General features: G+C 39.9%; 1 protein-coding gene across 4 annotated transcripts in view; it reads left to right on the top strand.

Moving 5' to 3' along the window:
• Positions 1 to 13,946, top strand: part of PCSK5 (proprotein convertase subtilisin/kexin type 5) — a 299,903-nt gene that overhangs the window by 221,460 nt on the left and 64,497 nt on the right. For 2 of the 4 annotated variants that reach the window (XM_073345119.2, XM_073345120.2), the window contains exons 18-20: positions 2,022 to 2,119; positions 2,590 to 2,719; positions 3,653 to 3,768. In XM_073345119.2, the coding sequence (XP_073201220.1) occupies positions 2,022 to 2,119; positions 2,590 to 2,719; positions 3,653 to 3,768 (344 nt within the window). Of the gene's footprint in view, positions 1 to 2,021; positions 2,120 to 2,589; positions 2,720 to 3,652; positions 3,769 to 3,980; positions 4,249 to 5,741; positions 6,461 to 13,946 lie in introns of those variants that run through there. The other 2 variants (XM_073345121.2, XM_073345122.2) reach the window with 2 other exon arrangements.

Genomic DNA, 13,946 nt, shown 5'->3' with positions numbered 1-13,946 from the left:
AGACATCCAATCATTCACTTATCTTAAGTACCTCAGGCTCAATTCCATTACGATATGGTTATGCCCATATATTAAACAGCAGTGGGTATTTTTGCTTGGTAGGGGGACTTAATCACTTCTGAAACTGATAGGTAAAATCCATAGAGCAGCAGCAGCATCCGTGTTTACTTCCATGTGAATGAGTGACCTTTTGATCCAAGCGGAGAGGGTCAACTATCCCTGTAGCATTTGTAAGGGATTGTATACTGGCTTTATGCCACACAAAAATGGAGGTCAAAATCTGGATCTGAGACTTGTTTAGAGTAAGGATGATCCTTGATTGTTTTAGTATTGGACATGTACTTTGTGGCAAAATAGATTACAGTCTTTGAGTTAGTGTGAGCTGACCATTAGAATTAGTTTCCTTGAATGTCTAGGCCTAATTTCTTTTTCACATGGTAAAGCCACTTCTCACTCTCTATATACCCACAGTACATTTAGATTTTTCAACCACCTGCGTTGTTCTGTCTCCAATGATGTGGTTTATCACTCACTAGAAAATGATCTTCCTTCGAGAGAAGGCTTGATCTCAGGGAAGCAAGGCATCAGATCAAGCCAAGGCCCCAGCACATTGAAACCCTCTGTAAAATGCGGATGATATTTACTTCCCTCACAGGAATGCTGTGAGGCTATTGGTAAATTCATGCCGTGGAGCATGTTGAGATCTTCTAATGGAAGGTGCTATGGAAGTGTAGAGTATTATTAATTTGTATAACTACACCCTCTTATGACAGGCCTGTGAACAGTTGTGGGGGAAAATGTGAAAATCTTGAGGACGATTTCAGGAAGTTTACCTAAGTTTTGCCTTTTATGTTTCTGACTAATTTTAATAGCCACACTTATACCTCCTCAAGTTGCTCTGGTGCTAGTCTCTTAAAAATGATGCAAGCTGGTGAACTCAGGCAGACATCCGCTTAGCAAAGCAAGAGTGTGGAGATGTTTCATAGCTATATCAGGCAGCCCAGTGGAAGAGCCAAGGTTACAGGTTTGTAGGAGAGAGTATCTAACAGGTTTCCTGGACTACAGTTGTCTATTTGTTCTGTGGATAGCCATTCCAAAGACTAAAATTCAAATTAAACATGGAACATAGGCTGCAAATTCTGGATTCAGATCAAGATTTCAGGCCCTCCCAAAGTTAATTTGGATCCAAGGTTTTTGTTCAGCTGATTACGTGTTTAATCCTGCAAGGAGCCAAATGCTGTCAAGTTCCCACTGATTTCAGTGGGATCTGAAAGCTCTTAGCACCTCAAGGTATTGATCCTTTTAGTGATAGGGAAGTTAAACTCAATAATTGCAACTACACTTTGAAGTGAAGATTTCATTGATGTGAATGGGATGATGCAACATAGTGGTTTGCAAATACTATTTGGCTGGAGACAGCTGTCTGCAATAGTGCTAGGCTGTAATTCCCCTGTGTGGATACAGCAGGCATGAACTGAAGGGTCCCAGTTCACATGCAAACTCAGTACCTTTACAAAGGGAAATCCTCGGGCTGCATTAAGTGGCACTCTTCACACTGAGTTGGTATTTGTTAGTATTTTAACGTGGTATTAGGGGACACTACTGGTACCGTTGCATGTTTGTAAGTGCAGTGGTACTGACCCCAGACCAAGTTCTATTTGGGTAATTACATTCTGCATACTTGAATTTTCTTTGCATTTTCCCTTAGATTTGGCATTCTTCTTCACTTCCTGTCCTATACTACTGTGTACTGTCTGCTACAAGTTGTGAAACTCCACCATAGATGTAGGCGCATGTGTGAAATGACTGCTATATTTGAGTTTGTAAAGAACTTGCAGTGAAAGAAGCTGTATAAGTGTAGAGTAGGATACTATCATTTCACTGAACTTTTATTAACGGAATTTCAAGAGAGACCTACATTGCAGAATACTTTAGGTTTCTGAGTCTGATCATTGTCCTCCCTCCTTACCTTGCTGTTAGCTGGTCAGTATTAAACAGTCTAATTTGTACTTTTGCACTAGTTTATATGGATCCAGATGCGCTGTCCGCTGTGAAGAAGGAAAATATCACAACGGCAGGGAATGTGAACCGTGTCACCGTTCCTGTGCGACATGTGCAGGTACCTCAGTGACATTTGACTTCCCGTAATCATTTTGTCCTTTGTGCGATATGACATCACGTTTCCAAATACAGTATGATGATTGGCTTGTAAATGAAAAGTTATGCCTTGGAGGTTCTTTAATAGATCTTTGAGTAAAGTGGGCTTCTTCCTGTTGACATAAAAATATAAACGTTCTGGCTGAAAAGTACACACATACTCACTAGCTCTCTTTGCTTGTGATTCCTAGCTGTAGAAATAACAATTTCTTTCTCAGAAAAAAGTATGGCAGGATTACCGCTATATTTATCTTTTGTCGCTAGCTGATATAGTTTGCAGTACATGTAGGCAAGGTGTAAAGCAACGAGAATATATATGTCCAGTAACCTATGATGAGCAGATGTTTTGTTACAGTTAGCGATGCTGTCTGTTATCCAGGCTATACTGAGAATGTGTCAATGTGTTATAGTGTATTTTCTCTTGGCTTTAAGGCTCAGGAGCAGATGCTTGCATAAACTGCACAGAAGGTTATTTTATGGAGGATGGGAGATGTGTGCAGTCCTGTAGTGGTGGTTATTACCTTGACCACTCTCTTGAAAACGGATACAAAACGTGCAAAAGGTAAGATATGGTCTTCAAAGGCTAAATTATATTTTGGGGGGGTTTTTAAAGCAAGTGTCTAATATTTGATATCATACATGTACTACTGTGTAAATTGGATTAAATAATAGAATGTTATGACATTGTAGAACACATTTCTGGGTGTTGAGAATAAGAGAATACACAGTATGCTCAGCAAACTATGGGAAGAAAGCAAGAATTGTTAACTTGATTGTAATTTTTAAATAAGGGCTTTTAAAATGGATTTCAGTGCGCGTGTGTATGTGTTCTGCTTATTTAAATCAAGATTTTATTAAGCAATTTGAATTTACAGGCATAAAAATATGGTAACTAGTTAACAGATCTAGCAGAGGGGCTGTTCTTTTCCATTAAAGAAGCAATAGTAGCCATTTGCCAAGAGGTAAATTGCCATTCATATGGACCATTCAGTTCCTCAGCTATACACAACCAGCTATGGAGCAGAAATACTTGATGGACAAGGCTTGGCAAGATTTTGCTGAGTTTTATTTGAAAGGGACAGAGTTTTTTGCACATCTTTGTAAAGTACAATTCAGGCCCTTCTGAAGCTCTTATTTTTTGACTTTGGACAAACTCTCTTTGACGGGGGCAGCATTGGGAATCACCTTTTGTTACAGCTTTCCACAGAAAACACATAATACTCCTTTAATCTTCTGTGACATGCTTTACTTTTTGATCCTTATCTCCCTGTGTAGTTTTGTCCAGTTTATGGATGCCTAATGTATTTTATAAATGTGACTGGTTACTTCTACCTGCTGTACTTCGTTTCAAAATTTTCAGAATCAAGTCATTATCATTAAATAAAAGAATATGAATTATCTCAGTGACGAGAACTTAACTGAGACAGTGTGATGGAAATTCCTGTTGTTGCTTAGTGGCAATTGTGATAACTTCTGGCTTTTGTTTTGTTTAAAGATGTGATGCCAGCTGCTTGGAATGCAGTGGTCAAGGAGACAAAAACTGTACAACTTGTCCAAATGGCTATATCTTAGATACCGGGGTCTGTGTAATTGGAACAGTCTGTAAGGATGGTGAGTATTATTATTTTTCTCAAAAATACTCCTTTTGTTGGCATCAAAGTTAACTTAATTGTTCCACGTTTTGTGTTGGTTTGGCTTCTTGAAGTATTTCTAGATGATTGTTAATTGATTATTTAAATGATTATTTCTAAATTATTATTTTGTTATATTTTCAGATTTATACATGGGGCAAATATATAATATGGATTATTTTTGTTTCACAGACCCCATTCTTTTCTTTCACAGACCCCATTCTGAGCTTTAGCCCATGATTTCCACCTCATTTGTTTTGTAATGGGCATTTCCTTAGAAAGATTTTTCTTGTGACTATCTTAATGCACTCTTAACTGAAAGATTCATCTGTGTCTGATTTGCCCTTCTAAACTGTAAAGATGTTGACAACTAATGTGATGTTAACTCTCAATAACCTTAATTGAATTATGTGAATGAATAGCAAAGGGAAATAGAGACAATTTGAAAATATTATACTATCTTCATAATGGAGATTTTGGCATTCTCTAAGCAATTTGTTGCATTTAATACAGCATTGCTCTAACTGCATATTATTAGCTTCATTACTATATTATTTAAAGCAACAAAGTGTGTTAACAGTTAAAGAGATAACAGGGTCCTTTTCCTGAAGGTGTTACTACCTAAGGTCATTGCAGGTACGGTCCAATTCAACAAGTGAGATCATTTCAGAACAGAAGCTTAGTGTTACACACAGTGGGGCAAATATCTGACAAAGCAAATATAGTAAGAACTAATGATGATTCTGGGGCCCATTTAGCTCCCATTTAAGTCAAATTAGCATTTTACCATTGATTCAATGGAAGCAGGATTGGACTCATAGTGCTTCTTTGGACATTTATAGATCATGTTAGTCAGTTTACACTTTCAAGTCAGATAAAGCTAGTAGTAAAAAGAAAATTAAAGTCGTGTACTCACAGTATCCTCTTGCATATCAGCAATATGTTGCAATACTTGTTGGGTCTGGTACTGCTTCGGCTAACATATGTCCTCATTTATACCTGTGCAGCCTCAATGAGTTTGCACAGATGGGCATCACTGAGGGCAGAATTTTGTTTCTTGTACTTTTCATGGATTGTTATTGATGTTGAGCTGAAAAAGAAAGGAGCTTAGGCAAAGTAAATTTCATTAGAAATACTCTTTTGTGTGAACATGATTATACCAGCCTCTCACTTTCCGTGACTGTTTCACACCATGCTTTTTGTGAAAAATATTATGTACACACACACAAGTGCTTTCCTCTGCCCACTTGTACAAATTAGAGTAGCATCTGTGGATACAAAAACAAAATGGTACAAGACCAACATGCACAGAAATAACTAAATCATCATTTTATTGGCATATGGCTCAATCCTTCCAGAAGCTGAGAAGTCCGAGGAAGTACTGAGCACTCTCCACTCCCATTGAAGTCAGCAGGCATTGAGAAGGTGCTCATGCAAATGGTGTTATTTTTATTACAGTAGCCTAGGAGGACAAACACAGAAGTAATAATGTTACTTATAATTTTCAAAGAAGGAGGATCTTATATTACCGGCAGGGGATCAAGAAGCATTGGTTGCTTGTCAGACTTACAAAGGTTCAATTTCTGTTTAGAATGTTTTATTCTCTTTCTGTGATATGACTGTTATATCCTTTTGATTCATAATAACTCAGAAAAAATCCTTCACTGTATTTATCACTGTTTTCTAATTATTCTTTTTCTAATCTTTTTTTTTTCTCTTTCACAAATGGATACCAATCACTCCCTGTCGGACAACACAATATTTCTTCTTGAAAAAAAAAAATGTTGTTGACTGAAATTCCTTTTGATGGACCAAATTTCCTACTTGCTACCTGCTCCTGAATGGTCTCTTCCATCAAATCTGCCTGTCTGACCAATTAAATCTTCCTCCGTTGTACACCATGCTCTTCAAATCTTCAACTTGCCCCCTCCCTCTATCGCTGACCTCCGGAAGCAACGGAAGAATCTTGGGCCGAGGGAGGATTCTGTATGCTAGTGAAAAAGAACAATCTGTGTCAAAGGAAAGTACTTCAGCAACTGTGTTGCAGAACATGTACACACAAAGGGTGAACTGGTACCTCCCAGAATCCTCTTGCTCCTGTAGACTTATAGATTAATCCATATTATTAAAAAAAAGAAAAAAGAAAAAAAAAGCAAGCCACCTCTTTCTCTCTCTCTCTCTCCTCTTTGTCAGGGGAGATGGTGAACTGTTTGTTGGAACTTTAATGGAAAAAACTACAACAAGCCTACCTTTCATAACTGGGTGTTTAGAGCTAAGCATCCGGGATCACAGTCAGTATTGTGTGACCAAAGCATTGATGCCAAAATTAACATTAAAGTAATTATTTGATTTCCTGTCAACCTTAGGATTATCCCTGTTTTTGATGGTCCTTTTTCTTCCTTTCCCTTTTTTTTTTCCTGCTTGTTTCCCCTTCAAGATGTTTAAAGAGTGTTTCAAGAATACGACACAAGTTTACATGGATTAAAACAAAACAAAAACAAAAAAATACTCGCATCAGTCTTTTTTTGTGCTTATATATTGTCACGGGGAACTTAAGAAAACCAGCCCTTGAGGGAATTAAAAACATCTTTATATGTGGGACTATGTTCTGCATCCTTTGTATCAGTATTAAAAATAAATTAAAAAGTGATCAATTCCACACATATTTCTTACTTTGTGTCCTATGCTGTGTGCTGTTTTTTGCATCATGCAGTATTTACATACATTTTGCTTCTCCACCCCAGTTATATAGATCTGGTTATTAGACAGTTAGCTTCTTAACTGCTATTCTGGGATTTTAATTTCTTTCTTTAAATTGTCAAAGCTATTTGGAATAAAATGTAACATTCCAATAACACCTAAGTTTTGACAAGGGCATTCTTCCTATTGTGAACAAATTGTCTTCACTACCCATCAGATCCAGCGGGGATCAATTTATCGCGTCTAGTCTAGACGTGATAAATCGACCCCCGAGTGCTCTCCCGTCAACTCCTGTACTCCAGCGCCGTGAGAGGTGCAGGCAGAGTCGACAGGGGAGTGGCAGCTGTCGACTCACTGCGGTGGAGACACCACAGTAAGTCGATCTTAAGTACATCGACTTCAGCTACATTATTCACGTAGTTGAAGTTGTGTAACGTAGATCGATTCCCGCCCCCCCTCGTGTAGACCACGGCTTAGGTGTTGCTATTTGGAATAAAATGTAACATTCCAATAACACCTACGTTTTGACAAGGGCATTCTTCCTATTGTGAACAAATTCCAAAAGGAGCTGGTCCTCTTATTTTTCATGAATGAAAGTATTTTGTAAACTCAAGTCTGTAGCACACAGGTACCACTTAAGTAGTAGTTGTATAATCTTATCTTGTATTTTAGCAAACAGGGGGCCCAATCCTGCAAACGTGTACCACTAGTCACAGTGCTAATACGTAGATTTCAGTGATACTACATCCAGAAGTAGGTGTTTACAGGACTGGGCCCTATAACTGGAACTGATACACTGGGTCAAATTCAACCCTTGGAGTAACTACATTTAGATCAATACATTTACATCAAGAGACGATGTCTATCCAGTTTGGATTTTGTGTAATAATATCCCTCTTGGTAGTCTGGGCCTTAAGCTGCTCTTAATCAACAATGGTATAAATTGGGACTAACCCCAGTGAAGCCAGTTTAAGTGAGAGAGGAATAGGGCTCCTGTGTTTCCTTTTCTAGTTACACATCATTCCCAGTCAACATATTTTTATATGTTCCTATTAGCATATTGCTAGACACACATTAATTAGGTGAAATGTAGTAAATTAAATTTCAAAGATATTGATTTGATTAAGGGCTTTTCTTCACTACAGAGCTAAATTGGCATAATGGCTTCGATTTAGCAGGTCTAGTGAAGACATGCTCAATCGATGGGAGAGCGCTCTTCCATCGATTTCTCTACTGCACCACAATGAGAGGTGGAAGCAATGTCGGTGGGAGAGCATCTCCCGTCAATATAGAGAAGTGTGGACCCTGCAGTAAGTAGATCTAAGCTACATTGACTTGAGTTACACTACTAACATAACTCAAATTGCATAGCTTAGATTGACCAGCAGCGGTAGTGTAGACCTGGCCTAAAACAAGTCTTCCTTCTGTACAAAAGTAATCTGGGTGCGACGATCAGTGACACACAAATGGAAAATGGAAAACATTTCTGTAAAAACATATATCGTAGAAACAGAACTTCTAGACTTCCCTTTTTTCAATATGAAATCTGTCCCTAAATTTTACAAATGTAAGCACTGGTGCCAGTAGAAACAATATGTTCCTTTTCCCAGAGAACAGCTGAATTCCTACAGACATCCCATTTTCTATGATAGTAAAAGAACTGTGACGTTCCTTTGGTGTTCATTAAATTTCCTGCTAAACATTCAAAGTCATGACGACTTTATTTGTGCTAGTTTAACTACTAGTCTGTTACGTCCTTATTACTCTAATAACATTATTAACTAGAACATAATGCTTTCAAAGTTTAAGTTAATATTATATATTATATATAAATATATATATATATATTCATAATTGAGATATAATTATGTAATGGATTGTAAAGAATTTGTTTGGATACTTACAAATGTCTCTAACACTATTATAGAGAAGAAATTAATATCTTTGTTTTCTTTTTAAAATACTGACACATTGTTAAATCCAAATCCATTTTTACTGAAAAATACTGTACATGTGTAAAATGTTCAGTTGTTATTTGTAAAATAGAGTAGTACTGTTGTAATTGATACTGGCCAAAATCAATGTTATTCCATATTTTATTTTTTCTATTAAATTAACCTAAGTTCCTGTTGCTTTGGTCTGGAAACACATGTTGATGATTGTTGATATGTAAAGTATCTCACGTTAGGAGAGGAAGGTAATTTTTATGTTAAAAAGCAGTTTGATATCACATATAAGTCATTGCGACAAAGTGGGGGAGGGGGTTGGTTTTTGTTTTTAGTGAATGTATTGACGTTTTGAAAAGCAGTGGTATTTATCATGGCAGAAACACCTGTTTTTGATGGAGGTTACTTTTTGTGCTGTAGAAACACAACTGAAGCTGAATTCTGATGCAGAATAGCTTCGACTTCTTCTGATCCATAACAGTAATTATCAGACCAGTTTCTTTCATATTTAGGATTAAAACCCAGATCCATACCTACCTAATTGCCGAGGTGGTTAGGAATAGATTAGGGTAAGACATTACGTTTCCCGTTAGGCAGCCAGAGGTGTCCATTGTGCAATGGATTGCTGATCTCCATTATTTCCCAGTGCATAGATGTCAGTACCACAAAAGCACTGCATTGGGCTCTGTGCTTATAAATGACTGTTCACAGGCAGATTGCTGCACCCGTGAAGACCCTCACTGAAGTCACCAGGCCTCCACATGGAGGCAGCATTCCAATGGTACAGGTTTGGAGCCTTTATTGATGTTAATTGATACCTTTGTTGAGCATCTCAGCTGAGAGATGAAGAACTGAATGGGCTTGGAGATTGAATGACCTTTCATCCACAGGTCTTCAGAGTCAGGGAGGGCAGTCTGAGGAAGCCTGCACTTCAGCTGCCCAATCAGAGTATGTTCTGTAGTGGTTTTCAATCCAGTACCTTTTGCTAGCTCTAAAACCACTTAAAAATAAAGGGCTAGATCAGCGATCACACTCTCCCCGCTGCTCCTGGGAGAGCGTGAACTTCAGCCTGTTGCAGCGTACACCCCCTCTCCCCCCCTCCAACACGCTGGTATAATTACTCTATAAGCACACTGGGGAGACAGTCACAGGGCCACCCACTGCCTGCCTTCTCGCCCACCTGTGCCAGGGAGGGACATAGTCACGCTGCACAGGAAGTGGCAAAAATGGCCCAAGGAAGAATGTGTGCGCAGTACGCCCCACCACTCCCTTGCAGGCCACAATCTGGCCCAAAGAAAATCAGTTGATACCTTAGTTGTTTGTTGCATGAAGAACTTCTGCACTCTGCTTCCATTTTCATCTTTCTATTGTTGATACTGTTGCTGGGCATTTCACCAATTTGGTTGTGTTGCATTCTCAACATATTGTCCTCTGCGAGGAGAGCATGCAAAAAGTGATAGTACAGTCATGTTAATATTGGCCAAATAGCTTTTCCAGAACGCATATCTTTAAACACTAAGCTGTAGAGCAGGGATCGGCAATCTTTGCCATGCGGCCCATCAGGGAAAGCCACTGGCAGGCTGGGATGGTTTGTTTACCTGCAGCGTCTGCAGGTTCGGGTGATCGCAGATCCCACTGGCCGCAATTTGCTGTTCCAGGCCAATGGGGGCTGCGGGAAGTGGTGCAGGCCAGGCCCCCTCTTTCTGCAGCCCCTATTGGCCTGGGACGGCAAACCGCGGCCAGTGGGAGCTGCAATTGGCCAAACCTGCGGGCACTGCAGGTAAACAAACCGTCCCGGCCTGCTAGTGGCTTTCCCTGACGGACCGCATGCCAAAGGTTGCCGATCCCTACTGTAGAGCCTCTCAGACAGGGAACTGCTGAACTGAGTCTTACTCCTGAATGTAATACTTTGTAGCATAAAGTTGGAGCATTAGCCAGCCATCTTTCATTGATGTGTCTAGTAATGGAATCCAGTGTTTTATAAGCATTGTTATTACAGAGTTTTAGAGGAGGCTGGCCAGCATTCTAGCCCACCCTACTCACATGATAATCCATATACCTGTAGTCCCGTTGTAGCCAATGAGATTAATCATGAGTGAGTTCTGCAGAAATGGGCCCTAAATTTGCCAAGAAAGTATCTTCCTTTGCTATGTAATTTTTTTCTCACGACACGATCAGTCCTCCTTCTGCTTCATTTGTGAGGAGTTGCTCTTCAATATTTGAGATCCAGTACTAATAATGAGTACATGATAGATACAGACAAACCACTTCATTGAAGTTCAGAAACTTTGTTACATGGAGCAGTTTACCCCTTTTCTCCATCCTGCCTGCTGAAGAACATATCTGCCTTTATTTATATCACAGTTCAAAAAGTGGCAACAGAGATTTTTTAACAATCATACTTTACTTAAGCCATTTCACAACTATGATAAAACGTGTGCTTGTCTCCCTCCCTGTTCAAAAAGGCTCATGGTGACTTCCCATTGACCTCAGTGGGGATTAAGAATGTGCTTAAGTGCCTCCCTAAATTGGAGCCTGGGAGATAATGAGGCCTATCGAACGGTGATCCAGAAAGAGTCTCACAGCATAACCAACATATCTCAGGAGAACAGGCAGAATTTCAATGAGCTATTAAACTAGTAAGTACAACTGCCCAGTACAGAAAGGCTCCGTTTTTTTAAATGAAAGATTTAATTATTTTTTGTAACAGCCCCCTTTTTTTTTGTAAAAAAGCTTGACCCATCTTCTCGCTGTACACCACCACCTCAAAAAATACACCCTCAGCATTTTTCTGAGCAACAAAGACTGCCTGGTGAGTGGGAAAAGTGACTGTAAGGGGAATGTAGAGATAAGTCTGCGTCCAGAGTGCATTCATCCTCAGCAGTACCAATGCACCTTATTTTTGATCCCGTCTACTTACACTGGAAGTTGACACTGGAAAGTTCTCTTTTTTTTTTCTCTAAAAAGTTTTGCAGGCTCCCTCTCTTTGGGGAACGATGTATTGTAACAAAAAACTATTTTGATGAACATGTTAAAAAATCATGGAAACATGTATCCATTCTTAACCCTGCAAAAGAGAAACAACTTGGAAGTTTCAACATTTTGCACAACATTGTTTTCCTGGTTTTTGACCAGTTCAGTTTACCACCCGCCAAGAATACTGGTGTGGGAAGGGCTTCCTTTCCTCCTCTACGGATGAAAGTATCATTACTTAGCAAATTGCTATATGCTCGCAACTGAGCCTTGTTAATGTGCCAACAGCTGCTTACTAGGGTCATGTCCATCTATTTGGTGCATATGCTGCCATCACCAACAAACGTTATATGCCAAATGTAACCACATCTCTATTCTCCACCTCTGCACTAGCCAACAGAGCAGGACTTGGACCTATGATGTCCTGGAAAATTTTGGTTAAGTCCAGGGCACCTAGAGCACAGCAATATTGGACCTCTCACCTAGGCTTGAGTCAAGCCCATTATTTTAAAAGGACCCGTTTCTGAAACCCTCATACTGAGTATCCCAGCAAAATCAATGGAATTGCTCATGAATGTGTTACTCTGTGCTGGTAAAGGTAGCAGAATCAGTTCCATACTCAGTTACACATGTACTATAGTTAGCAGATACTAGAAGGAGTTTGTCTCTGGATCACCACAATATCTATTCCCCAATAAGTAAGTGAAGTTTCACTTCTGCTATGTGAAATGCAGACAAGGGAGTGAACGCTGTAGAAAGAACTCCCAAGTATTTAAAAGGAGGTCTCTTCAGTCAGCAGCAAACGCTGCACCTTCATATAGTGCCAGGCGTTTTCTTTTTGTTTCATTTCTTGAGTATCTCATGGACTCACTGCCAGATCTGGGGGTGGTTGGTTATGGATCAAGCCCACATTCACAATTATTAATTTATTGCCATCTTTACAGAGTGTAAGATGGATTTCATGAAGGTTTTTTATGGAAAAACAACATCACATTTCAAGGCTGGCCTTTTCCCACTGTGCTCCATGGAACATCGCTTTTCTTTCATTTTGGAGATGTATAACACTGTTATTGTAAAAGCAGTATACATACTGACAAGATCACACCAATTATGGAGAGCAACTCCTGTGTGCTGGGAACTCCTTGTGTAGCTAGTTTACCTCAAGTTCCTATCCACTTGTTTGGAGAACTTTATTCACCCATTGGCCAAAACCACTCACAGTTCCTTTCCTTTTGGAAGTAATGTAACAGAGGTAATAACCAGGCCCGCTGACTGGGGGGCAAAAGGGGGCCATTGCCATGGGGCCTGGATGATTTTAAAGGGCCCGGGGGCCAGTGTAGGCGGCCGACCTCCCTGGGGACAGCCCTGGCCCTGGGACCCGGAATTTCTGTCAGCGGGCCTGGCAAAAAACAACATGTGGATCCATTCCAACCCCTTTAGCCTTTGTCAACTACTCACTAGGCAGGGACAGATCCACTCTAGCATTATAAGGAACAGCTAGTGGGAGCTGACAACTAAGGGATGACCCAATACAATTTGTTAACCGCAACAATAAAACTGGTAAAAAAATTATCCATCATCCATCCTTCCATCACCATACTATCTGAGCACCAAAAGATCTCAATACCCGACTGTGCTAACTCACATAATGAAGACACAGTTAAAACAGTTCTTCCCCTCTTAGTTCCACATTAGGAACCTCCTGCATTTGGTGGTGGTGGTGGCCAATGCATTTGTGCTGTTTGAGCTTATAACGTGAGTCTTGGTCTCCATCATAAGGGGTCTGTGGAGAGGAACATGAGGTTCTCTCAGTCTCCAACCCACTTCTCATTAGTTTTAGCAGTAGCTCAGGACTCCTCTCAAGTGACCGATGGATGTGCTGACTCAATGGAGGAAAACACATTTTGGGTTGTTATTACCAATGGTAATTTAAAAACTGTTTTTTTTTTTAAATTATGGCAAATATCTGAGCTCTTTGGTGGAAGGACTATCTTTTCCCATATTAGCGCTGTGCCTAACAGAATAGGGCACCAATCCCTGATTGGAGACTGTGGGCACTACCATAGACAAATAATAAATAGCAGTGAGCATAAACTTCAAGCTGTTTTGGCAAAAGGACAGATACAGCAGATGTACATGTGTTTATTCAGAGGAGACAAGAATTGAGGGTTATGCAAAATACTGCAGTTGACAAAGCCTTTCTTCTCTACATCCTGCTTCAAGTCCAACCTGAAGCATTATGTGATCTCTGCTAAACCTGAAACAGAAGACCCTTACATCCTATAATCACCACATCTAACTCTGCACAAAGCATCTTTGCTGGGGGAATGGAATCCCTGGTCTGTTCTGACCCTCAAGGATGATTGGATCACCAGAAGGGAAGTGGGAGCTGAGGTTCCATTTTTTCAGTCTTACTAAAAGTCAGTGGGACTTGCTACCTCAGTTGCTTTTGAAAACAAGACTGCCATGTAGGCACATTTGAAAATTCACCCCAAAGCTTAAACACTTATGGATCCCTCACTCAGATTTGTGCACCCTC

This window comes from Lepidochelys kempii, chromosome 5 (genome assembly GCF_965140285.1).
Source record: "Lepidochelys kempii isolate rLepKem1 chromosome 5, rLepKem1.hap1, whole genome shotgun sequence".
Lineage (NCBI taxonomy): Eukaryota > Metazoa > Chordata > Testudines > Cheloniidae > Lepidochelys > Lepidochelys kempii.
The sequence above is the reverse complement of the archived record's forward strand: the minus strand, read 5'-3'. Positions and strand labels throughout refer to the sequence as shown.